At 40.9% G+C, this 23,195-nt stretch overlaps 1 protein-coding gene across 2 annotated transcripts in view; it reads left to right on the top strand.

Moving 5' to 3' along the window:
• LOC138981018 (integrin beta-PS-like) overlaps nt 1-23,195 on the top strand; it is a 67,848-nt gene that overhangs the window by 2,240 nt on the left and 42,413 nt on the right. For both annotated transcript variants that reach the window (XM_070353809.1, XM_070353808.1), the window contains exons 2-10: nt 3,410-3,474; nt 4,839-4,936; nt 6,805-6,909; nt 7,149-7,230; nt 12,932-13,063; nt 18,824-18,920; nt 20,947-21,046; nt 21,408-21,494; nt 22,198-22,281. In XM_070353809.1, coding sequence (XP_070209910.1) covers nt 3,411-3,474; nt 4,839-4,936; nt 6,805-6,909; nt 7,149-7,230; nt 12,932-13,063; nt 18,824-18,920; nt 20,947-21,046; nt 21,408-21,494; nt 22,198-22,281 — 849 coding nt within the window. In that variant the 5' untranslated portion in view covers nt 3,410. The remainder of the gene's footprint in view (nt 1-3,409; nt 3,475-4,838; nt 4,937-6,804; nt 6,910-7,148; nt 7,231-12,931; nt 13,064-18,823; nt 18,921-20,946; nt 21,047-21,407; nt 21,495-22,197; nt 22,282-23,195) is intronic.

Raw genomic sequence — 23,195 nt, 5'->3', positions numbered from 1 at the left:
TTCTGTTCTGTACACTACTTTCTTGTCAGTGTATTCTGTTCTGTACACTACTTTCTTGTCAGATAGCTTGTGTCTGCGTTTGTAAGGTTCATTGTGTCCCAGATTGACGTGCCAAACGCTGCGCTATATTAATATTATTATGCTGTCAGGCTGCCCTGTGCGGCTTCAATTAATCCAGCAATTTGTTACAATTATCTGCGCTGTAATCTCTCCACTGCCTCATCTGGTCTAGTAATTTTGGCCTTGCCAGAAAACTAGCTTTGAAATGGTGATGTTTTGGCTCAACTTTTTGCTTTCTATTTTTCAGAGTAGATATTCATCCTTGCTTTCACAGAAAGTCAGTCACCACTGGCCAGGGCCTTCTTGAGATAATTTAAACTATGTCCACACTATGACTAAATAGATTTTTGAAACCGAAAATGTTATCCTCAGCTGTGTTTTCATTTTTTCAAAAATCCGGACCAGAGGAAAATATTAAATACCTTCTCCTTTAAAGTTAATATATGGAAGCTCCATTGGTTGCTCATATTTCTTCCAGAATTTCTCTTAATTCTTTAAAATTTGATAGTACAATTATTTACAGAAGCTGTAGTTTTGTTGAAATAATCAATGTAACCCTTTGTAAAACACAACGATAGAAAACAAAAGTCACCAATCAACTCGAAACAGTGACTAGTGTTTTTAGTATCTGGTCTTTACATTTTACAGGAAACAGTTGTGAGAAATACGAATCTACTGGTACTTAATTTATCTCCTCTTGCCGGATGCTAAACTTTAAGTTATAAGTATCAGTCGTGCTGCTATTGTCCCATTTTGTACAAATTTAGGATAATCAGCTTTGACTTTTACTGTTGATTTAGGTACTGCAGTAAAATTCCACATTTATTGTAATTGTATACAGTCATGATGTATGTATTATGAGTCATGGCTTTGTTGAGGTACGTACTTTCCCTTTCAGTACTTTTTTCAGGTCAACACAGGATGAGCATAACTTTAAATGTGTATAATTGTTTAACGTTCTACATGTCTACACAAATGGACAATGGACAGAATAGGTAGACACAAAGACTGGCAGATTGCAACATGTACAGGCACTAGCACACACACACACACACAGTCACACAGTCACACAAACACACAGTCACAAACAGAGTCACATTGAGCGATTGAAGCACAGGCATGCTCACACAATGACACACACACCAGGGTTCGACACTAGCGGGGGCGGGGGGCGGAACGCCCCAGAGTTTTGTGTTCCGCCCCAAACATTGCCGAAGCTTGGGGCCCACTCCGCCCCAGGATAAATTCCAACAATGACAAACCGAAAATTCTAATGCCAGCAGAGCCAATCACTAAAAATCGCCAGTCAAAGTCGTCACTGAAATTTGCGTTACGATCAATGCCGCAGTCAAGAAAAAAACACATTCAAATCGTCGAAGGACAATGTCGTAAGGGAAATAACTCCCAGATTGCGCTCTTTAGCGTGAGAGATAAGTATCGCCTTCAAATGCCAAACGCAAAATGTGGCGACACATCCCTGGTGTAAAAAGACATGGAAATGAAGATGAAGAACAGGGTGGAGAGAAACGAAAAAAGGAGACCGATGCAGCCAAAAGCGCGAAGCGCTGTTGTAATTTCCATGTCAAATGGTTGAAAGAATTTCCCTAGCTTCAGTACGATGAAGAAAAACAGACAATGCATTGCCGCATGTGAATACTGAGAGTGGGCCCCAGATTTTTTTTTTCCGCCCCAGCAATTTCCATCTCTGGGGCCAGTGTGGCCCCAGGCCAAATAAGTTAGTGTCGACCCCTGCACACTCACATGTACTGCAGTTTACACTCACACAAGTATGATGCCTATGAAATGGACAGACTTGGTCCTCCTGTCTCTGTTACTAGCTAGAGACCATACACCTGGCCACTGAACTGTGCCTGATGCACAGGTAGCAATGTAAACATAAACTGTTGACATTACAAGGTGGGGGGAGGGGGGGGGGCATTTTTGGAGACAACAAACTTTGCAACTAATTAACACTCCTCTTGGACAGCCAAGTTCAGGAGCTCTGCTTGTTTGAGCTGACCACAAGGTTCAGTAGCAAGTGTGGAAAGGGAATGCATGTCACTGAAATGAATTACTTTTTGTGCTTTGCCCACTAAAGCACTTTACTGTCTTTAGCTATTTTATGCAGTGTGTTGTGTTTGCCATTACATATGTGTTTACACTTCGAAATTGACATGTAAATCTCCGTTTTTTGACTCACATGCGAAGCAAAAGTGAGTCTATGTACTCACCCGAGTCGTCCGTCCGTCCGTCCGTCCGGACGTCCGTCCGTCCGTCCGTCCGGAAAACTTTAACGTTGCATATTTCTTGGACACTATTCAGTCTATCAGTACCAAATTTGGCAAGATGGTGTATGATGACAAGGCCCCAAAAAACATACATAGCATCTTGACCTTGCTTCAAGGTCAAGTTCGCAGGGGCCATAAATGTTGCCTAAAAAACAGCTATTTTTCACATTTTTCCCATTTTCTCTGAAGTTTTTGAGATTGAATACCTCACCTATATATGATATATTGGGCAAAGTAAGCCCCATCTTTTGATACCAGTTTGGTTTACCTTGCTTCAAGGTCAAGGTCACAGGAGCTCTTCAAAGTTGGATTGTATACATATTTTGAAGTGACCTTGACCCTGAACTATGGAAGATAACTGTTTCAAACTTAAAAATTATGTGGGGCACATGTTATGCTTTCATCATGAGACACATTTGGTCACATGATCAAGGTCAAGGTCACTTTGACCCTTATGAAATGTGACCAAAATAAGGTAGTGAACCACTAAAAGTGACCATATCTCATGGTAGAAAGAGCCAATAAGCACCATTGTACTTCCTATGTCTTGAATTAACAGCTTTGTGTTGCATGACCTTGGATGACCTTGACCTTGGGTCAAGGTCACATGTATTTTGGTAGGAAAAATGTGTAAAGCATGTGAGTCGTATGGGCTTTGCCCTTCTTGTTATGAAATGATAAGGCCCCCCCCCAAAAAAAGGTCTGTTTACGGTAACATAGGCCCAAAAAATAGGGTCGGTAGGTCGGGATTTTTTTATTTTTATTTATTTTTTTCTCCAAAAAAACATATTTTTACGTTATTTTGCCAAAAATATTTTTTTTCCCAAATGCCAAAAAAAAGTCTAGGGTCGCGCGAAAAAAATAGGGTCGGTCGGGTTACCGTAAACAGACTATTTTTTTTTGGGCCTAACACAAGTAGTTAAATATTAATATGTAGATGATAACAAAAGGGAAAGTTTTGTGATTATAATATTAATAATGTGCCTGTTGCGTAGAATGTAGTCATTGTGAGTCTTTTAAGAGAATTTAAGATGTGAGGAATCCATGTGCCTGTGTTTCAGTATGATGACCATGAGGAGGGGGCTGGCAGCCGCACTGATTTTGGTGGCACTCGTTTGTGTGAAGGGTATGTTCTAATATTGTTCAGGCATGCATGCATACATAGTTGTGGATGTGTATAGTATGTGTATGTGTCATTGTATGTATGTGTGAGAGAGAGAGAGAAAGAGAGAGCATCCTTGCATCTGGGCAGCCTAGGTGCTCTCTGGGCAGAGTCGCAATATTTTTTATGAATTAATGTCTTAATGGATGCTAGTGGCTCATGAAATAAATTCATTACAAAATTCTCACTCAGCACAGGTAACAGGTAGAATTTCTCAGATTGATTCCACTGTACTTACACTGCAGGTTTAGTGTTATGACAGTGAAGTGTCACATCAGCCAAATACTGACACATTTTGAGCTCACACTGCAGGTTTAGTGTTATGACAGTGAAGTGTCACACCAGCCAAATACTGACACAATTTTGAGCTCACACTGCAGGTTTAGTGTTATGACAGTGAAGTGTCACACCAGCCAAATACTGACACATTTTGAGCTTACACTGCAGGTTTAGTGTTATGACAGTGAAGTGTCACACCAGCCAAATACTGACACATTTTGAACTCTAACTGCAGGTTTAGTGTTATGACAGTGAAGTGTCACATCAGCCAAATACTGACACATTTTGAGCTCACACTGCATCATTCCATAGCAGAGGTGGATCCATCTAATTCTAAAAATAGCTTCACCACCTCTACTGAACTTGAGCCAGCCTAGTTGGGCAACAGAGCTAGATGTGTCTTTAGTGGTTCTGGCAGCAATGATAACAGCTTGCTCAGGAATGGGAATGGGAGCAGGATTAGCTCTGTGGGTGGGTGGGGGGGGGGAGACAGGATAGGGGGGGGGGGGGGGTGGAATTCGGCCCAGATGAGGGCTGGAAGAGAGAGAGTGTGTGCAGGGAGGTGTTAATGGCAAGTGAAAAGAGGTCACCATTTTTTTTTTATATCATGTAGGAGTCATAAGCTGCAAATAGCTGTTGTGGGTTTCCCATCTTGTTGTATCACTGCTTTTAAGTGTGTGTGTGTGTGTGTGTGCTTATTGTCAAGGGTTGGGTTGAAAAAAACATCCTTTCTGCTTCTTTAACACTGCAGTAAATAAATAATTTAATATAATCTTATTCATACTGTTTGTTATCGTTAGTCGATCTCATTAATAGTCAAGAAAATTTGATGTATTTTAGTCATTTTTAGCATGAAGATGTACAGGCTCTACAGACTCTGTCTCTCTTAGTCTTAGTCTTATTTAACTCTCCATCAGTTTTGGGTTAGATCTATGGAATTTGAGTAACCCCCTTTTATTTCTGATAAAAATGCTGTCATCATCAAAAGTGACTCATTTTTGTGGCAACAAGTGCTGTGTCCGCTAATTTGCTATAACTTGACATTTCAGCTCAGGGAGGCAACAACCCATGTGTCCGAGAGGACGCCCAGAAGTCTTGCAGCGCTTGCATCTCTACAGCATCAGAGTGTGGCTGGTGTTTGGTTGAGGTGAGCCTGTTTATAATCATAGTGTACAGTGGAACCTTTCTCTAGCGACCTTGAAAATGTTGACAAAAATCAGTCCTTATGGAGGGGGGTCCTTACAGAGGGAGGGGGGCGGGGTCAGGGGGCCACAAAGAAAGTCACCTCAGATTTTCTTAAAAAAAGAAAACAGAGAAGTTTGAGTTGCTGACGACCGTTTCCTCAAGCAAACTGCTTCGATTTCTTGTTTGACATTGTCGATGGTGTCCACCAGTTCTGGTGCATGTTTCAATGCAAAAAGAGTTACCGTATTTGACGGATTACAAGACGCACCGTTTTATAAGCCGCACCCCCGACTTTAAAAAAAAAATTGGGACGAGCCACGTATAGGCCGCGTCACTATATTAGCCGCCATTGAAAAAATATAATCAGATCGTGTCAATCAATCAAAACAACCAGGCAAATGAAAGTACGGTATTTGGCGAAATCGGCTCCGAGAATAAACAAGTGAAACAAAGAAGAAAAGTGAAAAAGTTTGAAGAAAAATATCACACACACAATTTGTAACCAACACACATGTAGTCCCGCCCGGAATAAGCTTTTTTGGGATGATTTACAACTTTAGCGCACATTTCGAGCAGACGAAAACACAACATGGCGGCTCTCGCTCCTCCAACTATCGCGAGACACAAAAAAAACGAAATCGCGCGCGCGCGAGATCCTGATACATCCGGTGTTTCTCTGTACGCTATCTTGTCACGACGACTTGTTGACAAAAGAAGATTCGCGAAAGAAAGAGAAAAGCGTCGAGTCTTGAGTAGAGAGCTAATAAAGTACCGATAATCGCTAATCGAGCGAAATGAAAATCGGTGGCGACTTCCATTTGGTGAATGCTATTCAACTGGTTATAACCGGTTTGTCAGTGATGCGTTACGCTGACTGAGAGTCTTGGCTTTGTCTGACCACAGGCGGAGGTATCGTTCACTGGACCACCACTATGATAGTAAGACTCTGTGGTCTGACAAAGTCGTTACACATGCTGTTAGGTCGGTCCTTAGACGTTAGAGCGGGGTGGTCGCTACACTGGTGACAACTATACAAGGAAACACATCGGTTTAAAAAAAAAGGGTCGTTGTGGCGGGGTAGTTGTTATTAGAGAGGGGGGTCTTTGTGAGGGGTTCGACTGTATTAATTACTAATTGTGCAATTGTTTTGGTAAACCTTCCGCTTGTCGATAGCATGAGGAAGTGTGTCACCCTTAGTAGCATGAGAGTATTAGGGGTTTTGAACTTTAAAATGATAATAATAGTGAACCTTCCTATAACGCAAGTTCCACACATTAAGCTTTACGCACTTACACTTCCAAAGCATGATATTAAGAAAACAAAACACATCATACAAATCATGTAACAAAACACATCATACAAATCATGTAACAAAACACATCATACAAATCATGTAACAAAACACATCATACAAATCATGTAACAAAACACATCATACAAATCATGTAACAAAACACATCATACAAATCATGTAACAAAACACATCATACAAATCATGTAACAAAACACATCATACAAGCATAGCACACATATAATCCCTTTTCTTACAGGTTCCTTGTTGCAATTATTTTGTAAATCAATAAATGCCATCTTCAAATGATCTTTTATCTGCATTTTTTTATTAAAAAGAAAATTAAGGGCATGTTTACATGAGATACTATGGCTTGTTGAAATCAGTACCTACAATGCACATGTATGAGCATCTGACTTTTGCATGCAGCTTTCTGTCTAACCCATTGAGACAGTAATGAAGCCATGATGATCATATTCATGACATCTTCAGCCCAAAATGATGCATACAATGATGACATTGGGATGATCGCATTTCAGGACTATGAGAAGCCAAGATGTGACAAGATTCAGAACCACGCTCGCCCTGATGGGTGTGACCCCTCGGCTATCACCTCTCCGCAGGACAGTCTGTATCTAGAAGAGGTTTGTCTTGTATTTTTCTCTGTGTGTACGTGTGCTTGTTTGTGTGTCAATATGCATGAACAAAAATAAATCCGTTTTTGGCAAAATGGTCATTTTCCAAGAAAGTAGTCAAGCCTTTGTTAATTTTGTTGTTGCTTTTCGTTTACTCTGTCTCTGTCCTTTATCCGACTGAATTTTCTATATTTTTTTAGGTCTCAAAAGAGATTTTTGATTGTATTTTTGCAATTGCATTGTTTCAGAATGTGAAAGTGCGTGATGGAGAGTTGCCAGAGGACGCTGTTCAGCTTCAGCCCCAGCGTGTCAAAATCAAAATCAGACCAAGTAAGAATCAGACCAAGTAAGAATCAGACCAAGTAAGAATCAGACCAAGTAAGAATCAGACCAAGTAAGAATCAGACCAAGTAAGAATCAGACCAAGTAATGGGTGTATAGGTTTCAATCTGTCTGTTTGTATGTTTGCTTGTTTGTCTGTTTGTCCGGTTTAGATGTCTGGTACTTATGGGTCGACTGAGCTGAAATTTGGTATGTTGCCTGGAATTGGGGTACAGACAGTTTTAGTTATGGATGGCCGCAGGAGCGGTCATCTATTGCAATGGGTTCGGAGATCTGACATGTCTCGTTTTGTTACCGTTCTCACGAGATCAGTTACAGTTTTTCTCTCTCTCTCTCTCTCTCTCTCTCTCTCTCTCTCTCTCTCTCTCTCTCTCTCTCTCTCTCTCTGTATCAGTGTATGTATGTCTTTGTCTGGTTCTCCCTCTGAGTCTCTCTGCTTCTGTCTTTCTATGTCTGTCTCTGTTTATGTGTGTGTGTGTGTCTCTCTCTCGCTCTCGCTCTCTTCCATCCGACTCCTGGCACACAGGTCAAAGCAGAGGTTAACTTGAGTGCACGTGTACCTAGCAGGAGGGGGGTGATTCGGGTCAGAAGTGGGGTAAAGCACTTTGGTCTTCAGTCTGTGGGTTATAGCTTTCAGTGGAGAAGATTCCAACATGAAATTGCACTATGCTCTACTATTTATTGATGGCCGCCCTCTTTCTTTAATTAGCTGAGGGCGGTGAACATGTGTCGTTGTTCTGTCGCGATATAACCTTGAACGGTTGAAAACGACGTTAAACACCAAATAAAGAAAGATGTGTCATTGTTTGCCGTTCTCATGAAACATAAGTAATCAATTTATCCACTTGATTATATTCACAACAGGGACCTATCACTCTTCTTTGCATGTTTTTATGCCTACGGATTTTCAAATACTCTGCAGCACATGTAACCCAAATTCAACATGTGCCCGTACAATACCGTGCCGCTTCTTTTATGAAAACATTGCTTCGGCCATGTTGATTTTAATCAACCAATTTTCTTGTATATATATATATACCTTATATTGACAGATGCATAGCCTAGTGGTTTGAACGCTGGCCTCCCATGTGGAAGGTTTGGGTTCAAATTCCCACTGGGCCTGGTAGGTGAAGGGTCCCAGCATACATTTCCCGGAATCGGAGTATGGCTGCCTAGGTGGCGGTGGAAAAACACATGAACCTTATCCTTTGTCTCTTTTGATAAGTGTCCTGACGTTTTGTTTGTGTTGTGCGGCCTGTTCTGTGGTTGTAACGTATGTTTTAAATATGAAGTTGAAAGCAAATGATTTCAAAAAAGAAAAACAAACATGAAGCGGGTGTGGGTTTTAATTGCTGTGTTTAATATGTGTGTAAGCAGGTTTAAATGTTTTCATCATGTTTACTATGTGTCAGCAGGTTTAAATGTTTTCATCAATATGTGTCAGCAGGTTTAAATGTTTTCATCATGTTTAATATGTGTCAGCAGGTTTAAATGTTTTCATCAATATGTGTCAGCAGGTATAAATGTTTTCATCATGTTCAATATGTGTCAGCAGGTTTAAATGTTTTCATCATGTTCAATATGTGTCAGCAGGTATAAATGTTTTCATCATGTTCAATATGTGTCAGCAGGTTTAAATGTTTTCATCATGTTCAATATGTGTCAGCAGGTTTAAATGTTTTCATCATGTTCAATATGTGTCAGCAGGTTTAAATGTTTTCATCATGTTCAATATGTGTCAGCAGGTTTAAATGTTTTCATCATGTTTAATATGTGTCAGCAGGTTTAAATGTTTTCATCGTGTTTAATATGTGTGTCAGCAGGTTTAAATGTTTTCATCAATATGTGTCAGCAGGTTTAAATGTTTTCATCATGTTCAATATGTGTCAGCAGGTTTAAATGTTTTCATCATGTTCAATATGTGTCAGCAGGTTTAAATGTTTTCATCATGTTCAATATGTGTCAGCAGGTTTAAATGTTTTCATCATGTTTAATATGTGTCAGCAGGTTTAAATGTTTTCATCATGTTCAATATGTGTCAGCAGGTTTAAATGTTTTCATCATGTTCAATATGTGTGTCAGCAGGTTTAAATGTTTTCATCATGTTCAATATGTGTGTCAGCAGGTTTAAATGTTTTCATCATGTTCAATATGTGTCAGCAGGTTTAAATGTTTTCATCATGTTCAATACGTGTCAGCAGGTTTAAATGTTTTCATCATGTTCAATATGTGTCAGCAGGTTTAAATGTTTTCATCATGTTCAATGTGTGTCAGCAGGTTTAAATGTTTTCATCATGTTCAATATGTGTCAGCAGGTTTAAATGTTTTCATCATGTTCAATATGTGTCAGCAGGTTTAAATGTTTTCATCATGTTCAATGTGTGTCAGCAGGTTTAAATGTTTTCATGTTCAATATGATTATATGTGTGTCAGCAGGTTTAAATGTTTTCATGTTCAATATGTGTCAGCAGGTTTAAATGTTTTCATCACGTTCAATGTGTGTCAGCAGGTTTAAATGTTTTCATCATGTTCAATATGTGTCAGCAGGTTTAAATGTTTTCATCATGTTTAATATGTGTCAGCAGGTTTAAATGTTTTCATCATGTTCAATATGTGTCAGCAGGTTTAAATGTTTTCATCATGTTCAATATGTGTGTCAGCAGGTTTAAATGTTTTCATCATGTTCAATATGTGTGTCAGCAGGTTTAAATGTTTTCATCATGTTCAATATGTGTCAGCAGGTTTAAATGTTTTCATCATGTTCAATACGTGTCAGCAGGTTTAAATGTTTTCATCATGTTCAATATGTGTCAGCAGGTTTAAATGTTTTCATCATGTTCAATGTGTGTCAGCAGGTTTAAATGTTTTCATCATGTTCAATATGTGTCAGCAGGTTTAAATGTTTTCATCATGTTCAATATGTGTCAGCAGGTTTAAATGTTTTCATCATGTTCAATGTGTGTCAGCAGGTTTAAATGTTTTCATGTTCAATATGATTATATGTGTGTCAGCAGGTTTAAATGTTTTCATGTTCAATATGTGTCAGCAGGTTTAAATGTTTTCATCACGTTCAATGTGTGTCAGCAGGTTTAAATGTTTTCATGTTCAATATGTGTGTCAGCAGGTTTAAATGTTTTCATGTTCAATATGTGTCAGCAGGTTTAAATGTTTTCATCATGTTCAATATGTGTCAGCAGGTTTAAATGTTTTCATGTTCAATATGTGTGTCAGCAGGTTTAAATGTTTTCATCATGTTCAATATGTGTCAGCAGGTTTAAATGTTTTCATGTTCAATATGTGTGTCAGCAGGTTTAAATGTTTTCATCATGTTCAATATGTGTCAGCAGGTTTAAATGTTTTCATCATGTTTAATATGTGTCAGCAGGTTTAAATGTTTTCATCATGTTTAATATGTGTGTCAGCAGGTTTAAATGTTTTCATCATGTTTAATATGTGTCAGCAGGTTTAAATGTTTTCATCATGTTCAATATGTGTCAGCAGGTTTAAATGTTTTCATCATGTTCAATATGTGTGTCAGCAGGTTTAAATGTTTTCATCATGTTCAATATGTGTCAGCAGGTTTAAATGTTTTCATCATGTTTAATATGTGTCAGCAGGTTTAAATGTTTTCATCATGTTCAATATGTGTCAGCAGGTTTAAATGTTTTCATCATGTTCAATACGTGTCAGCAGGTTTACATGTTTTCATCATGTTTAATATGTGTCAGCAGGTTTAAATGTTTTCATCATGTTTAATATGTGTCAGCAGGTTTAAATGTTTTCATCATGTTCAATATGTGTCAGCAGGTTTAAATGTTTTCATCATGTTCAATACGTGTCAGCAGGTTTAAATGTTTTCATCATGTTCAATATGTGTCAGCAGGTTTAAATGTTTTCATCATGTTCAATGTGTGTCAGCAGGTTTAAATGTTTTCATCATGTTCAATATGTGTCAGCAGGTTTAAATGTTTTCATCATGTTCAATATGTGTCAGCAGGTTTAAATGTTTTCATCATGTTCAATGTGTGTCAGCAGGTTTAAATGTTTTCATGTTCAATATGATTATATGTGTGTCAGCAGGTTTAAATGTTTTCATGTTCAATATGTGTCAGCAGGTTTAAATGTTTTCATCACGTTCAATGTGTGTCAGCAGGTTTAAATGTTTTCATGTTCAATATGTGTGTCAGCAGGTTTAAATGTTTTCATGTTCAATATGTGTCAGCAGGTTTAAATGTTTTCATCATGTTCAATATGTGTCAGCAGGTTTAAATGTTTTCATGTTCAATATGTGTGTCAGCAGGTTTAAATGTTTTCATCATGTTCAATATGTGTCAGCAGGTTTAAATGTTTTCATGTTCAATATGTGTGTCAGCAGGTTTAAATGTTTTCATCATGTTCAATATGTGTCAGCAGGTTTAAATGTTTTCATCATGTTTAATATGTGTCAGCAGGTTTAAATGTTTTCATCATGTTTAATATGTGTGTCAGCAGGTTTAAATGTTTTCATCATGTTTAATATGTGTCAGCAGGTTTAAATGTTTTCATCATGTTCAATATGTGTCAGCAGGTTTAAATGTTTTCATCATGTTCAATATGTGTGTCAGCAGGTTTAAATGTTTTCATCATGTTCAATATGTGTCAGCAGGTTTAAATGTTTTCATCATGTTTAATATGTGTCAGCAGGTTTAAATGTTTTCATCATGTTCAATATGTGTCAGCAGGTTTAAATGTTTTCATCATGTTCAATACGTGTCAGCAGGTTTACATGTTTTCATCATGTTTAATATGTGTCAGCAGGTTTACATCCCGCAGTGGGGCACTGCGGTTATGAAATTAAAGGCCCCTCCTGTTTTTGGAACCGCAGGAGCTTTCTAGTTTGCTGTTAGGTAGATTTTTGGTTCCTCTTTTCTGTCATGCTCTCTTTTTCTTCATGAATTCTTTTCTTTTTTCTGCCTTCTTGCTCATTCACCTGTATTTTTTCCAAAAATCTCTTCTCTTGCCGCTTGTCTCGCGATTCATGTATAGTTTAATCTGTTAGTGTTCTGATGTAAGTCCAGCAGTAGATAGGTTAAGCCTATTTTAACATACTGGAAACTGGTAATCTTCCAGTAGGTATTAATTTAGTTTTACTAAAGCCTGCTGGGACACAAGTAATGGGTTAGTGCATTTGTAAACAGGAATCGCTTGACAAGTGGCCCCCTTCATCCCCCCCTTCCTCGTCCTGATATGGCTCTGCGTAGTCGGCTGGACGTTAAGCAACAAATAAACAAACAAACAAAAAAGCAGGTTTACATGTTTTCATCATGTGTAATATGTGTGTCAGCAGGTTTAAATGTTTTCATCATGTTTTCAAATGTTTTCTTATGAATGAACCAGTACTCTGTTTGATTTTAGTTGCAAAGAAAAGTACAAGCGTCAAGTGAATGAAAACTGTGTTGTGATTTTGCAGATAAGCCTGTGAGAATACCAATCACATTCCGTCAAGCTGAGAACTACCCTGTGGACCTGTACTGTGTTGTGATTTTGCAGATAAGCCTGTGAGAATACCAATCACATTCCGTCAAGCTGAGAACTACCCTGTGGACCTGTACTGTGTTGTGATTTTGCAGATAAGCCTGTGAGAATACCAATCACATTCCGTCAAGCTGAGAACTACCCTGTGGACCTGTACTGTGTTGTGATGTTGCAGATAAGCCTGTGAGAATACCAATCACATTCCGTCAAGCTGAGAACTACCCGGTGGACCTGTACTACCTCATGGATCTGTCCAACTCCATGGAGGACGACAAAACCAAACTAGCCGAACTGGGAAACCTTATTGGTGTGTGATTGTCTTAGGGATTAGCTCTGCAGTTCTTTGTGCACAATTTTACAGTTTGAGTATTTAGGTGCTTAGAACTATATTAGGATTTGTGCCATACAAATACCCTTATTATTATTATTATTATTGTTATTTTGTCAGATCCATTGTGGAAGTGTGCGGTTGACACATCTGTTATATGTGACAGCGTTGAACACTATTGTGACTGGCTCTGCCTCTCCCTTATCTTTAATGTGACTGGCTCTGCCTCTCCCTTATCTTTATTGTGACTGGCTCTGCCTCTCCCTTATCTTTATTGTGACTGGCTCTGTCTTTCCCTTATCTTTATTGTGACTGGCTCTGTCTCTCCCTTATCTTTATTGTGACGGGCTCTGTCTCTCCCTTATCTTTATTGTGACTGGCTCTGTCTCTCCCTTGTCTTTATTGTGACTGGCTCTGCCTCTCTCTTATCTTTATTGTGACTGGCTCTGTCTCTCCCTTATCTTTATTGTGACTGGCTCTGTCTCTCCCTTATCTTTATTGTGACTGGCTCTGCCTCTCTCTTATCTTTATTGTGACTGGCTCTGTCTCTCCCTTATCTTTATTGTGACTGGCTCTGTCTCTCCCTTATCTTTATTGTGACTGGCTCTGTCTCTCCCTTATCTTTATTGTGACTGGCTCTGTCTCTCCCTTATCTTTATTGTGACTGGCTCTGTCTCTCCCTTATCTTTATTGTGACTGGCTCTGTCTCTCCCTTATCTTTATTGTGACTGGCTCTGTCTCTCCCTTATCTTTATTGTGACTGGCTCTGTCTCTCCCTTATCTTTATTGTGACTGGCTCTGCCTCTCCCTTATCTTTATTGTGACTGGCTCTGTCTCTCCCTTATCTTTATTGTGACTGGCTCTGTCTCTCCCTTATCTTTATTGTGACTGGCTCTGTCTCTCCCTTATCTTTATTGTGACTGGCTCTGCCTCTCCCTTACCTTTATTGTGACTGGCTCTGCCTCTCCCTTATCTTTATTGTGACTGGCTCTGCCTCTCCCTTTTCTTTATTGTGACTGGCTCTGCCTCTCCCTTATCTTTATTGTGACTGGCTCTACCTCTCCCTTATCTTTATTGTGACTGGCTCTGTCTCTCCCTTATCTTTATTGTGACTGGCTCTGCCTCTCCCTTATCTTTATTGTGACTGGCTCTGTCTCTCCCTTATCTTTATTGTGACTGGCTCTGTCTCTCCCTTACCTTTATTGTGACTGGCTCTGCCTCTCCCTTATCTTTATTGTGACTGGCTCTGCCTCTCCCTTATCTTTATTGTGACTGGCTCTGCCTCTCCCTTACCTTTATTGTGACTGGCTCTGCCTCTCCCTTATCTTTATTGTGACTGGCTCTGTCTCTCCCTTATCTTTATTGTGACTGGCTCTGCCTCTCCCTTATTGTGACTGGCTCTGCCTCTCCCTTTTCTTTATCGTGACTGGCTCTGCCTCTCCCTTATCTTTATTGTGACTGGCTCTACCTCTCCCTTATCTTTGTTGTGACTGGCTCTGTCTCTCCCTTATCTTTATTGTGACTGGCTCTGTCTCTCCCTTATCTTTATTGTGACTGGCTCTGTCTCTCCCTTATCTTTATTGTGACTGGCTCTGCCTCTCCCTTATCTTTGTTGTGACTGGCTCTGCCTCTCCCTTATCTTTGTTGTGACTGGCTCTGTCTCTCCCTTATCTTTATTGTGACTGGCTCTGCCTCTCCCTTATCTTTGTTGTGACTGGCTCTGTCTCTCTCTTATCTTGATTGTGACTGGCTCTGCCTCTCCCTTATTGTGACTGGCTCTGTCTCTCCCTTATCTTTATTGTGACTGGCTCTGTCTCTCCCTTATCTTTGTTGTGACTGGCTCTGTCTCTCCCTTACCTTTATTGTGACTGGCTCTGCCTCTCCCTTATCTTTATTGTGACTGGCTCTGTCTCTCCCTTGTCTTTATTGTGGCTGGCTCTGCCTCTCCCTTATCTTTATTGTGACTGGCTCTGCCTCTCCCTTATCTTTATTGTGACTGGCTCTGTCTCTCCCTTGTCTTTATTGTGACTGGCTCTGCCTCTCCCTTATCTTTGTTGTGACTGGCTCTGTCTCTCCCTTATCTTTATTGTGGCTGGCTCTGTCTCTCTCTTATCTTTGTTGTGACTGGCTCTGTCTCTCCCTTATCTTTATTGTGACTGGCTCTGTCTCTCCCTTACCTTTATTGTGACTGGCTCTGCCTCTCTCTTATCTTTATTGTGACTGGCTCTGTCTCTCCCTTATCTTTATTGTGGCTGGCTCTGTCTCTCTCTTATCTTTGTTGTGACTGGCTCTGTCTGTCCCTTATCTTTATTGTGACTGGCTCTGTCTGTCCCTTATCTTTATTGTGACTGGCTCTGTCTTTCCCTTATCTTTATTGTGACTGGCTCTGTCTCTCCCTTATCTTTATTGTGACTGGCTCTGTCTCTCCCTTATCTTTATTGTGACTGGCTCTGCCTCTCCCTTATCTTTGTTGTGACTGGCTCTGTCTCTCCCTTCTTTTTATTGTGACTGGCTCTGTCTCTCCCTTATCTTTATTGTGACTGGCTCTGTCTCGCCCTTATCTTTATTGTGACTGGCTCTGTCTCTCCCTTATCTTTATTGTGACTGGCTCTGTCTCTCCCTTATCTTTATTGTGACTGGCTCTGTCTCTCCCTTATCTTTATTGTGACTGGCTCTGCCTCTCCCTTATCTTTATTGTGACTGGCTCTGTCTCTCCCTTATCTTTATTGTGACTGGCTCTGTCTCTCCCTTATCTTTATTGTGACTGGCTCTGTCTCTCCCTTATCTTTATTGTGACTGGCTCTGTCTCCCCCTTATCTTTATTGTGACTGGCTCTGTCTCTCTCTTATCTTGATTGTGACTGGCTCTGCCTCTCCCTTATCTTTATTGTGACTGGCTCTGTCTCTCCCTTATCTTTATTGTGACTGGCTCTGTCTCTCCCTTATTGTGACTAGCTCTGTCTCTCCCTTATCTTTATTGTGACTGGCTCTGTCTCTCCTTTCTCTTTATTGTGACTGGCTCTGCCTCTCCCTTCTCTTTATTGTGACTGGCTCTGTCTCTCCCTTATCTTGATTGTGACTGGCTCTGTCTCTCCCTTCTCTTTATTGTGACTGGCTCTGTCTTTCCCTTGTCTTTATTGTGACTGGCTCTGTCTTTCCCTTATCTTTATTGTGACTGGCTCTGTCTCTCCCTTATCTTTATTGTGACTGGCTCTGTCTCTCCCTTGTCTTTATTGTGACTGGCTCTGCCTCTCCCTTATCTTTATTGTGACTGGCTCTGTCTCTCCCTTATCTTTATTGTGACTGGCTCTGTCTCTCCCTTATCTTTATTGTGACTGGCTCTGTCTCTCCCTTATCTTTATTGTGACTGGCTCTGTCTGTCCCTTATCTTTATTGTGACTGGCTCTGTCTCTCCCTTATCTTTATTGTGACTGGCTCTGTCTCTCCCTTGTCTTTATTGTGACTGGCTCTGCCTCTCCCTTATCTTTATTGTGACTGGCTCTGTCTCTCCCTTGTCTTTATTGTGACTGGCTCTGTCTCTCCCTTATCTTTATTGTGACTGGCTCTGCCTCTCCCTTATCTTTATTGTGACTGGCTCTGCCTCTCCCTTGTCTTTATTGTGACTGGCTCTGTCTCTCCCTTATCTTTATTGTGACTGGCTCTGCCTCTCCCTTATCTTTATTGTGACTGGCTCTGCCTCTCCCTTATCTTTATTGTGACTGGCTCTGTCTTTCCCTTATCTTTATTGTGACTGGCTCTGCCTCTCCCTTATCTTTATTGTGACTGGCTCTACCTCTCCCTTGTCTTTATTGTGACTGGCTCTGTCTCTCCCTTATCTTTATTGTGACTGGCTCTGCCTCTCCCTTATCTTTATTGTGACTGGCTCTGTCTCTCCCTTATTGTGACTGGCTCTGCCTCTCCCTTATCTTTATTGTGACTGGCTCTGTCTCTCCCTTATCTTTATTGTGACTGGCTCTGTCTCTCCCTTACCTTTATTGTGACTGGCTCTGTCTCTCCCTTATCTTTATTGTGACTAGCTCTGCCTCTCCCTTATCTTTATTGTGACTAGCTCTGCCTCTCCCTTATTGTGATTGGCTCTGTCTCTCCCTTATCTTTATTGTGACTGGCTCTGCCTCTCCCTTATCTTTATTGTGACTGGCTCTGTCTTTCCCTTATCTTTATTGTGACTGGCTCTGTCTCTCCCTTATCTTTATTGTGACTGGCTCTGTCTTTCCCTTGTCTTTATTGTGACTGGCTCTGTCTTTCCCTTATCTTTATTGTGACTGGCTCTGCCTCTCCCTTATCTTTATTGTGACTAGCTCTGTCTCTCCCTTATCTTTATTGTGACTGGCTCTGTCTGTCCCTTATCTTTATTGTGACTGGCTCTGTCTCTCCCTTATCTTTATTGTGACTGGCTCTGTCTCTCCCTTATCTTTATTGTGACTGGCTCTGTCTGTCCCTTATCTTTATTTTGACTGGCTCTGTCTGTCCCTTATCTTTATTGTGACTGGCTCTGTCTCTCCCTTATCTTTATTGTGACTGGCTCTGTCTCTCCCTTATCTTTATTGTGACTGGCTCTGTCTGTCCCTTATCTTTATTGTGACTGGCTCTGTCTCTCCCTTATTGTGACTGGCTCTGTCTCTCCCTTATCTTTATTGTGACTGGCTCTGTCTCTCCCTTATCTTTATTGTGACTGGCTCTGTCTCTCCCTTATTGTGACTGGCTCTGTCTCTCCCTTATCTTTATTGTGACTGGCTCTGTCTCTCCCTTATTGTGACTGGCTCTGCCTCTCCCTTATCTTTGTTGTGACTGGCTCTGTCTCTCCCTTATCTTTATTGTGACTGGCTCTGTCTCTCCCTTATTGTGACTGGCTCTGTCTCTCCCTTATCTTTATTGTGACTGGCTCTGTCTCTCCCTTATTGTGACTAGCTCTGTCTCTCCCTTATCTTTATTGTGACTGGCTCTGTCTCTCCCTTGTCTTTATTGTGACTGGCTCTGTCTGTCCCTTATCTTTATTGTGACTGGCTCTGTCTCTCCCTTATTGTGACTGGCTCTGTCTGTCCCTTATCTTTATTGTGACTGGCTCTGTCTCTCCCTTATTGTGACTGGCTCTGCCTCTCCCTTATCTTTATTGTGACTGGCTCTGTCTCTCCCTTATTGTGACTGGCTCTGCCTCTCCCTTATTGTGACTGGCTCTGCCTCTCCCTTATCTTTATTGTGACTGGCTCTGCCTCTCCCTTATCTTTATTGTGACTGGCTCTGTCTCTCCCTTATCTTTATTGTGACTGGCTCTGTCTCTCCCTTATCTTTATTGTGACTGGCTCTGCCTCTCCCTTATCTTTATTGTGACTGGCTCTGCCTCTCCCTTATCTTTATTGTGACTGGCTCTGTCTCTCCCTTATCTTTATTGTGACTGGCTCTGTCTGTCCCTTATCTTTATTGTGACTGGCTCTGTCTCTCCCTTATCTTTATTGTGACTATCTCTGTCTCTCCCTTACCTTTATTGTGACTGGCTCTACCTCTCCCTTATCTTCCTGCACATTGTCTCATTTGCTGTCACACATGTCCCAGGGAAATCCTGCATCAACTGATCGTAGCAAAGTGTCACTGACTATAAGCCTTATAATCAATGAATGAAGGCCTGTGTAGAGATTAGCTTCTTAATAAATCTGAGATCTGAGCATATGGAGATGATGATGAAGATAAAGATGATGATGATGACATTTACCATGTTTTTCAGCGGAGCGCATGTCAGCCATTACCAAGAACTTTCGTCTGGGTTTTGGATCGTTTGTGGACAAGGTGGTGATGCCCTATGTCAGCACTGTACCTAGAAAGTGAGTCTGTGTTTAGACTTGTCTTTTGCGAAAGTGAGTCTGTGTTTAGACTTGTCTTTTGTGAAAGTGAGTGTACTGGCTTACTACGGAGTGAGAAACGACACCCTCAAGTGGATCTCTGCCTTCCTCAGTCAGCGTCAACAGCAGGTGGCCTTGGAGGGCGTCCTATCGTCTCCAGTCGGAGTGCAGTCCGGAGTTCCGCAGGGGACCGTCCTGGGTCCTCTCCTGTTTTTAGCCTTCATCAACGACCTCCCTGAATCCGTCCAGTTCAGCAGCGTCAAACTCTTTGCAGACGACTCCCTACTCTTCAAACGAATATCCTCTCCAGCGGACAGCCTGCAGCTCCAACAGGACCTATCCAGCCTCGAACAGTGGGAATCAACATGGCAGATGGAGTTCAACCCCAGCAAGTGCACCGTCATCCGCATTGCCCCGAACAAGAAGAAGCCCATCCTGCCAACTTCCTACAGCCTCCATGGACAGACTCTGGAAACAACACCATCCAGCAAGTACCTAGGGGTCTTAATCTCCGATGACCTGTCCTGGAGCAGCCACGTGCAAGCGACTGTCAACAAGGGCAACAGAACTGTGGGCTTCTTGCGGCGGAACTTCCGGGAGTGCACCACCACCGTCAGAGCTGCTACGTACAAGGCCATGGTCAGACCGGTCCTTGACTACGCCTCGCCAGTCTGGGACCCGATCTCTCAGAAAGACGTCACGGAGCTTGAAAAAGTCCAACGCAGAGCAGCCCGTTACGTCCACAACAACTACAGCGATCGGACCCCAGGCTGTGTGACCAGCATGCTGAAGACCCTCCAATGGGAACCACTCGCCGACAGAAGACTCGCCAACCGCCTCACTATGCTCTACAAGATCAACAACGGCATAGTCGACATCAACAAGGCCGAGTTCTACACCTCTGGCGACAGCCGCACCAGAGGAGCCCAGAGACTGTTCCAGGAGAGGGCATCCCATCCTGTTCTCTTCAACTCCTTTTTCCCCCGAACACTGCGTCAGTGGAACAAGCTCGACCCTAAGACCACAGTTGCTCCTTCACTGGAGTCCTTCCAAGCTGGTCTGGGTCGTACCCACGGACTTGCCTCGCTGACACAGTAACCCTGCAGCTCTTCGTGTAAATAGTTTTATACTTTTAACCATCTTCTCGGAGTTATTGGGTCACCCACCACCAGTAACCAATTACTCAGTACTCCGCCGCTGGACTACAGACGTTCGAATGAACCCAGTCCACATCAAGAAAGAAGAAGAAGAAGAAGAAGAGTGTGTTTAGACTTGTCTTTTGTGAAAGTGAGTCTGTGTTTAGACTTGTCTTTTGCGAAAGTGAGTCTGTGTTTAGACTTGTCTTTTGTGAAAGTGAGTCTGTGTTTAGACTTGTCTTTTGTGAAAGTGAGTCTGTGTTTAGACTTGTCTTTTGTGAAAGTGAGTCTGTGTTTAGACTTGTCTTTTGTGAAAGTGAGTCTGTGTTTAGACTTGTCTTTTGCGAAAGTGAGTCTGTGTTTAGACTTGTCTTTTGTGAAAGTGAGTCTGTGTTTAGACTTGTCTTTTGTGAAAGTGAGTCTGTGTTTAGACTTGTCTTTTGCAGTGTTAAGTAATGGACTAATAATCGTGTCTTCAAGACAAAGTTTAATCTTTTCTCTTGTTGATTTTAACTTCACTGACAGACTTTCTGTATCCATGAGTGAGACCAGCAATCACACATAATTATGGAAGGTAACATGTTTTGTGATGCAAAAGTCATAACATAATTATGGAAGGTAACATGTTTTGTGATGCAAAAGTCATAACATAATAAAGAGGAACTCCATAAAGTGAACTGATTTTGATATATTACTTCTGCCTCATATCAAAACTCATTTTTATGAAAGAAAAGAATCCTTGCTAGTTCTATTTTAAGTGTGGCAGTATGTAACTAAAATTGTTCATTCCGCTTTATTTTAACCTTGAACCTTTTGTTGTTGTTGTTTTTGATACACATAAAGTTGAATTGTGCTGTTTTGTCCCCCTCCAGACTGAAAGTTCCATGCCGAACAAGCAATGGAGATCCTTGTGAAGCACCTTACGGATTTAAAAACCATCTGAGCCTGGATCTGGATACATCTCAGTTTGCTGTGAGTAAATGTTATGGCCTGTTTTTTTCTCTGTTTTCCTCGCTCAGCATAGATAAACGCTATAATCTTCCATCACCAGCAACATTTGAGGCTTGTAAGATTTAGATTCTGACAGCACGTTATTGGACGATTGTTCTTCTGATGTTGTTTTGTGAAAGAGGTTGGCAGTTAGCATGTTACTGTTTAGAATTGGGAAAAAGATTGCAGTTTCAGGATCCTAAAGAGCACATTTGGGTAGTGTGTGTGTGTGTGTGTGTGTGTGTGTGTGTGTGTGTGTGTGTGTGTGTGTGTGTGTGTGTGTGTGTGTGTGTGTGTGTGGGGGTTTAAATACATGTGTTTGACATGTGTGTGTGTGTGACAGCAACAAGTGATGAGTGCCAGTGTGTCGGGCAACCTGGATGCTCCTGAAGGAGGCTTTGACGCCATCATGCAAGCTGTGGCTTGTGAGGTAAAGTTGTCTTTTTCACACACGGACATTTGAATGTTATCGTGGAATGACTCGATTCTTGGCGATTTTGATGTTTTTGAACTTTAGAATAACTCAATAAGTAAAACATTCTCCATGAAAAATATTCATACAATTGACAATGCATGATTTAACATTCTGTTATCTTTCTATCGATACCAGGAACAAATATTAACACTATTTCCTAATACAAAATATTCAGTTTTGTCCTTTCTTGAAAAGCTGTTTAAAACAAGTTGTGCCAAAATTCTATGATGACGTCAATTTTGTGTAAAGTTACATTTAAAGCGACGTAAATGTGGACCAAATGGATGATATCATGTACCAGATGGTGTTTAAGAAAATCAGTATGACCACATAGGAATTATTACTGTCACAGAAAACAAAAGAAACTTCTATGTCTCTGATATGTTGGGATTAGAAAAAGGGAGACATTATTACATCTGTCTAGTGTCTTGTCCAATCTGTTCATTTTATATTTATAATTTGTGCTCTGCCTGCAAGTATGTGTGAATTTCTGATTGGCATTCTGAGACTTTTCAAGAGAATCATCTTAAAAGAAGTCAGTGACAGGCTGACAACAATTTGATGAAGAATTTACCCAAACAGGTTTCTGTTGTGTTTTGTTTTGGTTTTGATCCAATTGTGTGTTGTTTTGTTGATAACTGAGGTGTGTTGGTTGCAGAACGAGATTGGTTGGCGTAGTGTGTCTCGTCGTATGATGGTCTTTTCCACTGACGCTGGATTTCACTATGCCGGAGATGGAAAGGTACGTCTTGAACACTTTAACTTGTGTGTTCGTGTGAGTGTGGTTTATGCAATTAGTGTGTGACCTCTGTGTGTGCTGGCGTATGTGTGTGTGTTTCTCTTTGGATGTCTGTGTGTGTTTGTTTCTACAGTCGAACCCACTTAAAACGAACACGCTAGTTACGAATTTTGACTTATAACGAATTAGTTTTAAGTTCCCAACTGAATACCTCTTTCTTCATGCTTAAAAAAAATGCTTGAAACGAATTCTTTTTAACGAATTTATGCTTATAACGAGCACTTTTTGGATTCCCAAGCATGCATAATGTCTGTAATTTACTCACGCTTATGACGAAATCTTTAAACTCGTCCCGAGATCGACATATCATGGGAATTTGAGAAGTTTGAATACATGTGTCAAAGTCTTCCCTTGCGTCGACTGCTTGAACCATTGCTCAACCGATCACTGAATAAAGTTAAACTGATTACACTGTACTCACAAAACAATTTCAAATTTAGAATCAAAGTGATTGATAGCTCAGACACTGAACATGAATGACTGACTGACGTTTATTTCCTTCGCGAATACCAAAAACGAAACATCAATGTTTTGAAGGAAGCCATTGCCAAAAAATATAGATGCCAGAGTGGTTTCCCTTGGACAAGGGAAACCACACTCTCAACGTTTGCGTTCGCCGGTTCGCGATAGTTTATCAGTCAGTCAGTGCTTTCGATTTGGATTTGAACATCATGTTGCAACCAAAAAAACAAACTAAATTGGCCAAGGTTTGCTACGCGTCGCCAAGGTAAGTGATTCCGGACAAATGATAGGAACACCGCGAATGTGGACAGTGTCAGTGTCACGTGTGTGACCAAAAACGTAACAACTGGATGACACATCTGTGTGCTCACTCTCACTCAAACTCAACAATCATC

This window comes from Littorina saxatilis, linkage group LG12 (genome assembly GCF_037325665.1).
Source record: "Littorina saxatilis isolate snail1 linkage group LG12, US_GU_Lsax_2.0, whole genome shotgun sequence".
NCBI lineage: Eukaryota > Metazoa > Mollusca > Gastropoda > Littorinimorpha > Littorinidae > Littorina > Littorina saxatilis.
Note: the sequence above shows the minus strand (reverse complement) of the source record. Positions and strands in the feature narration are given on the sequence as shown.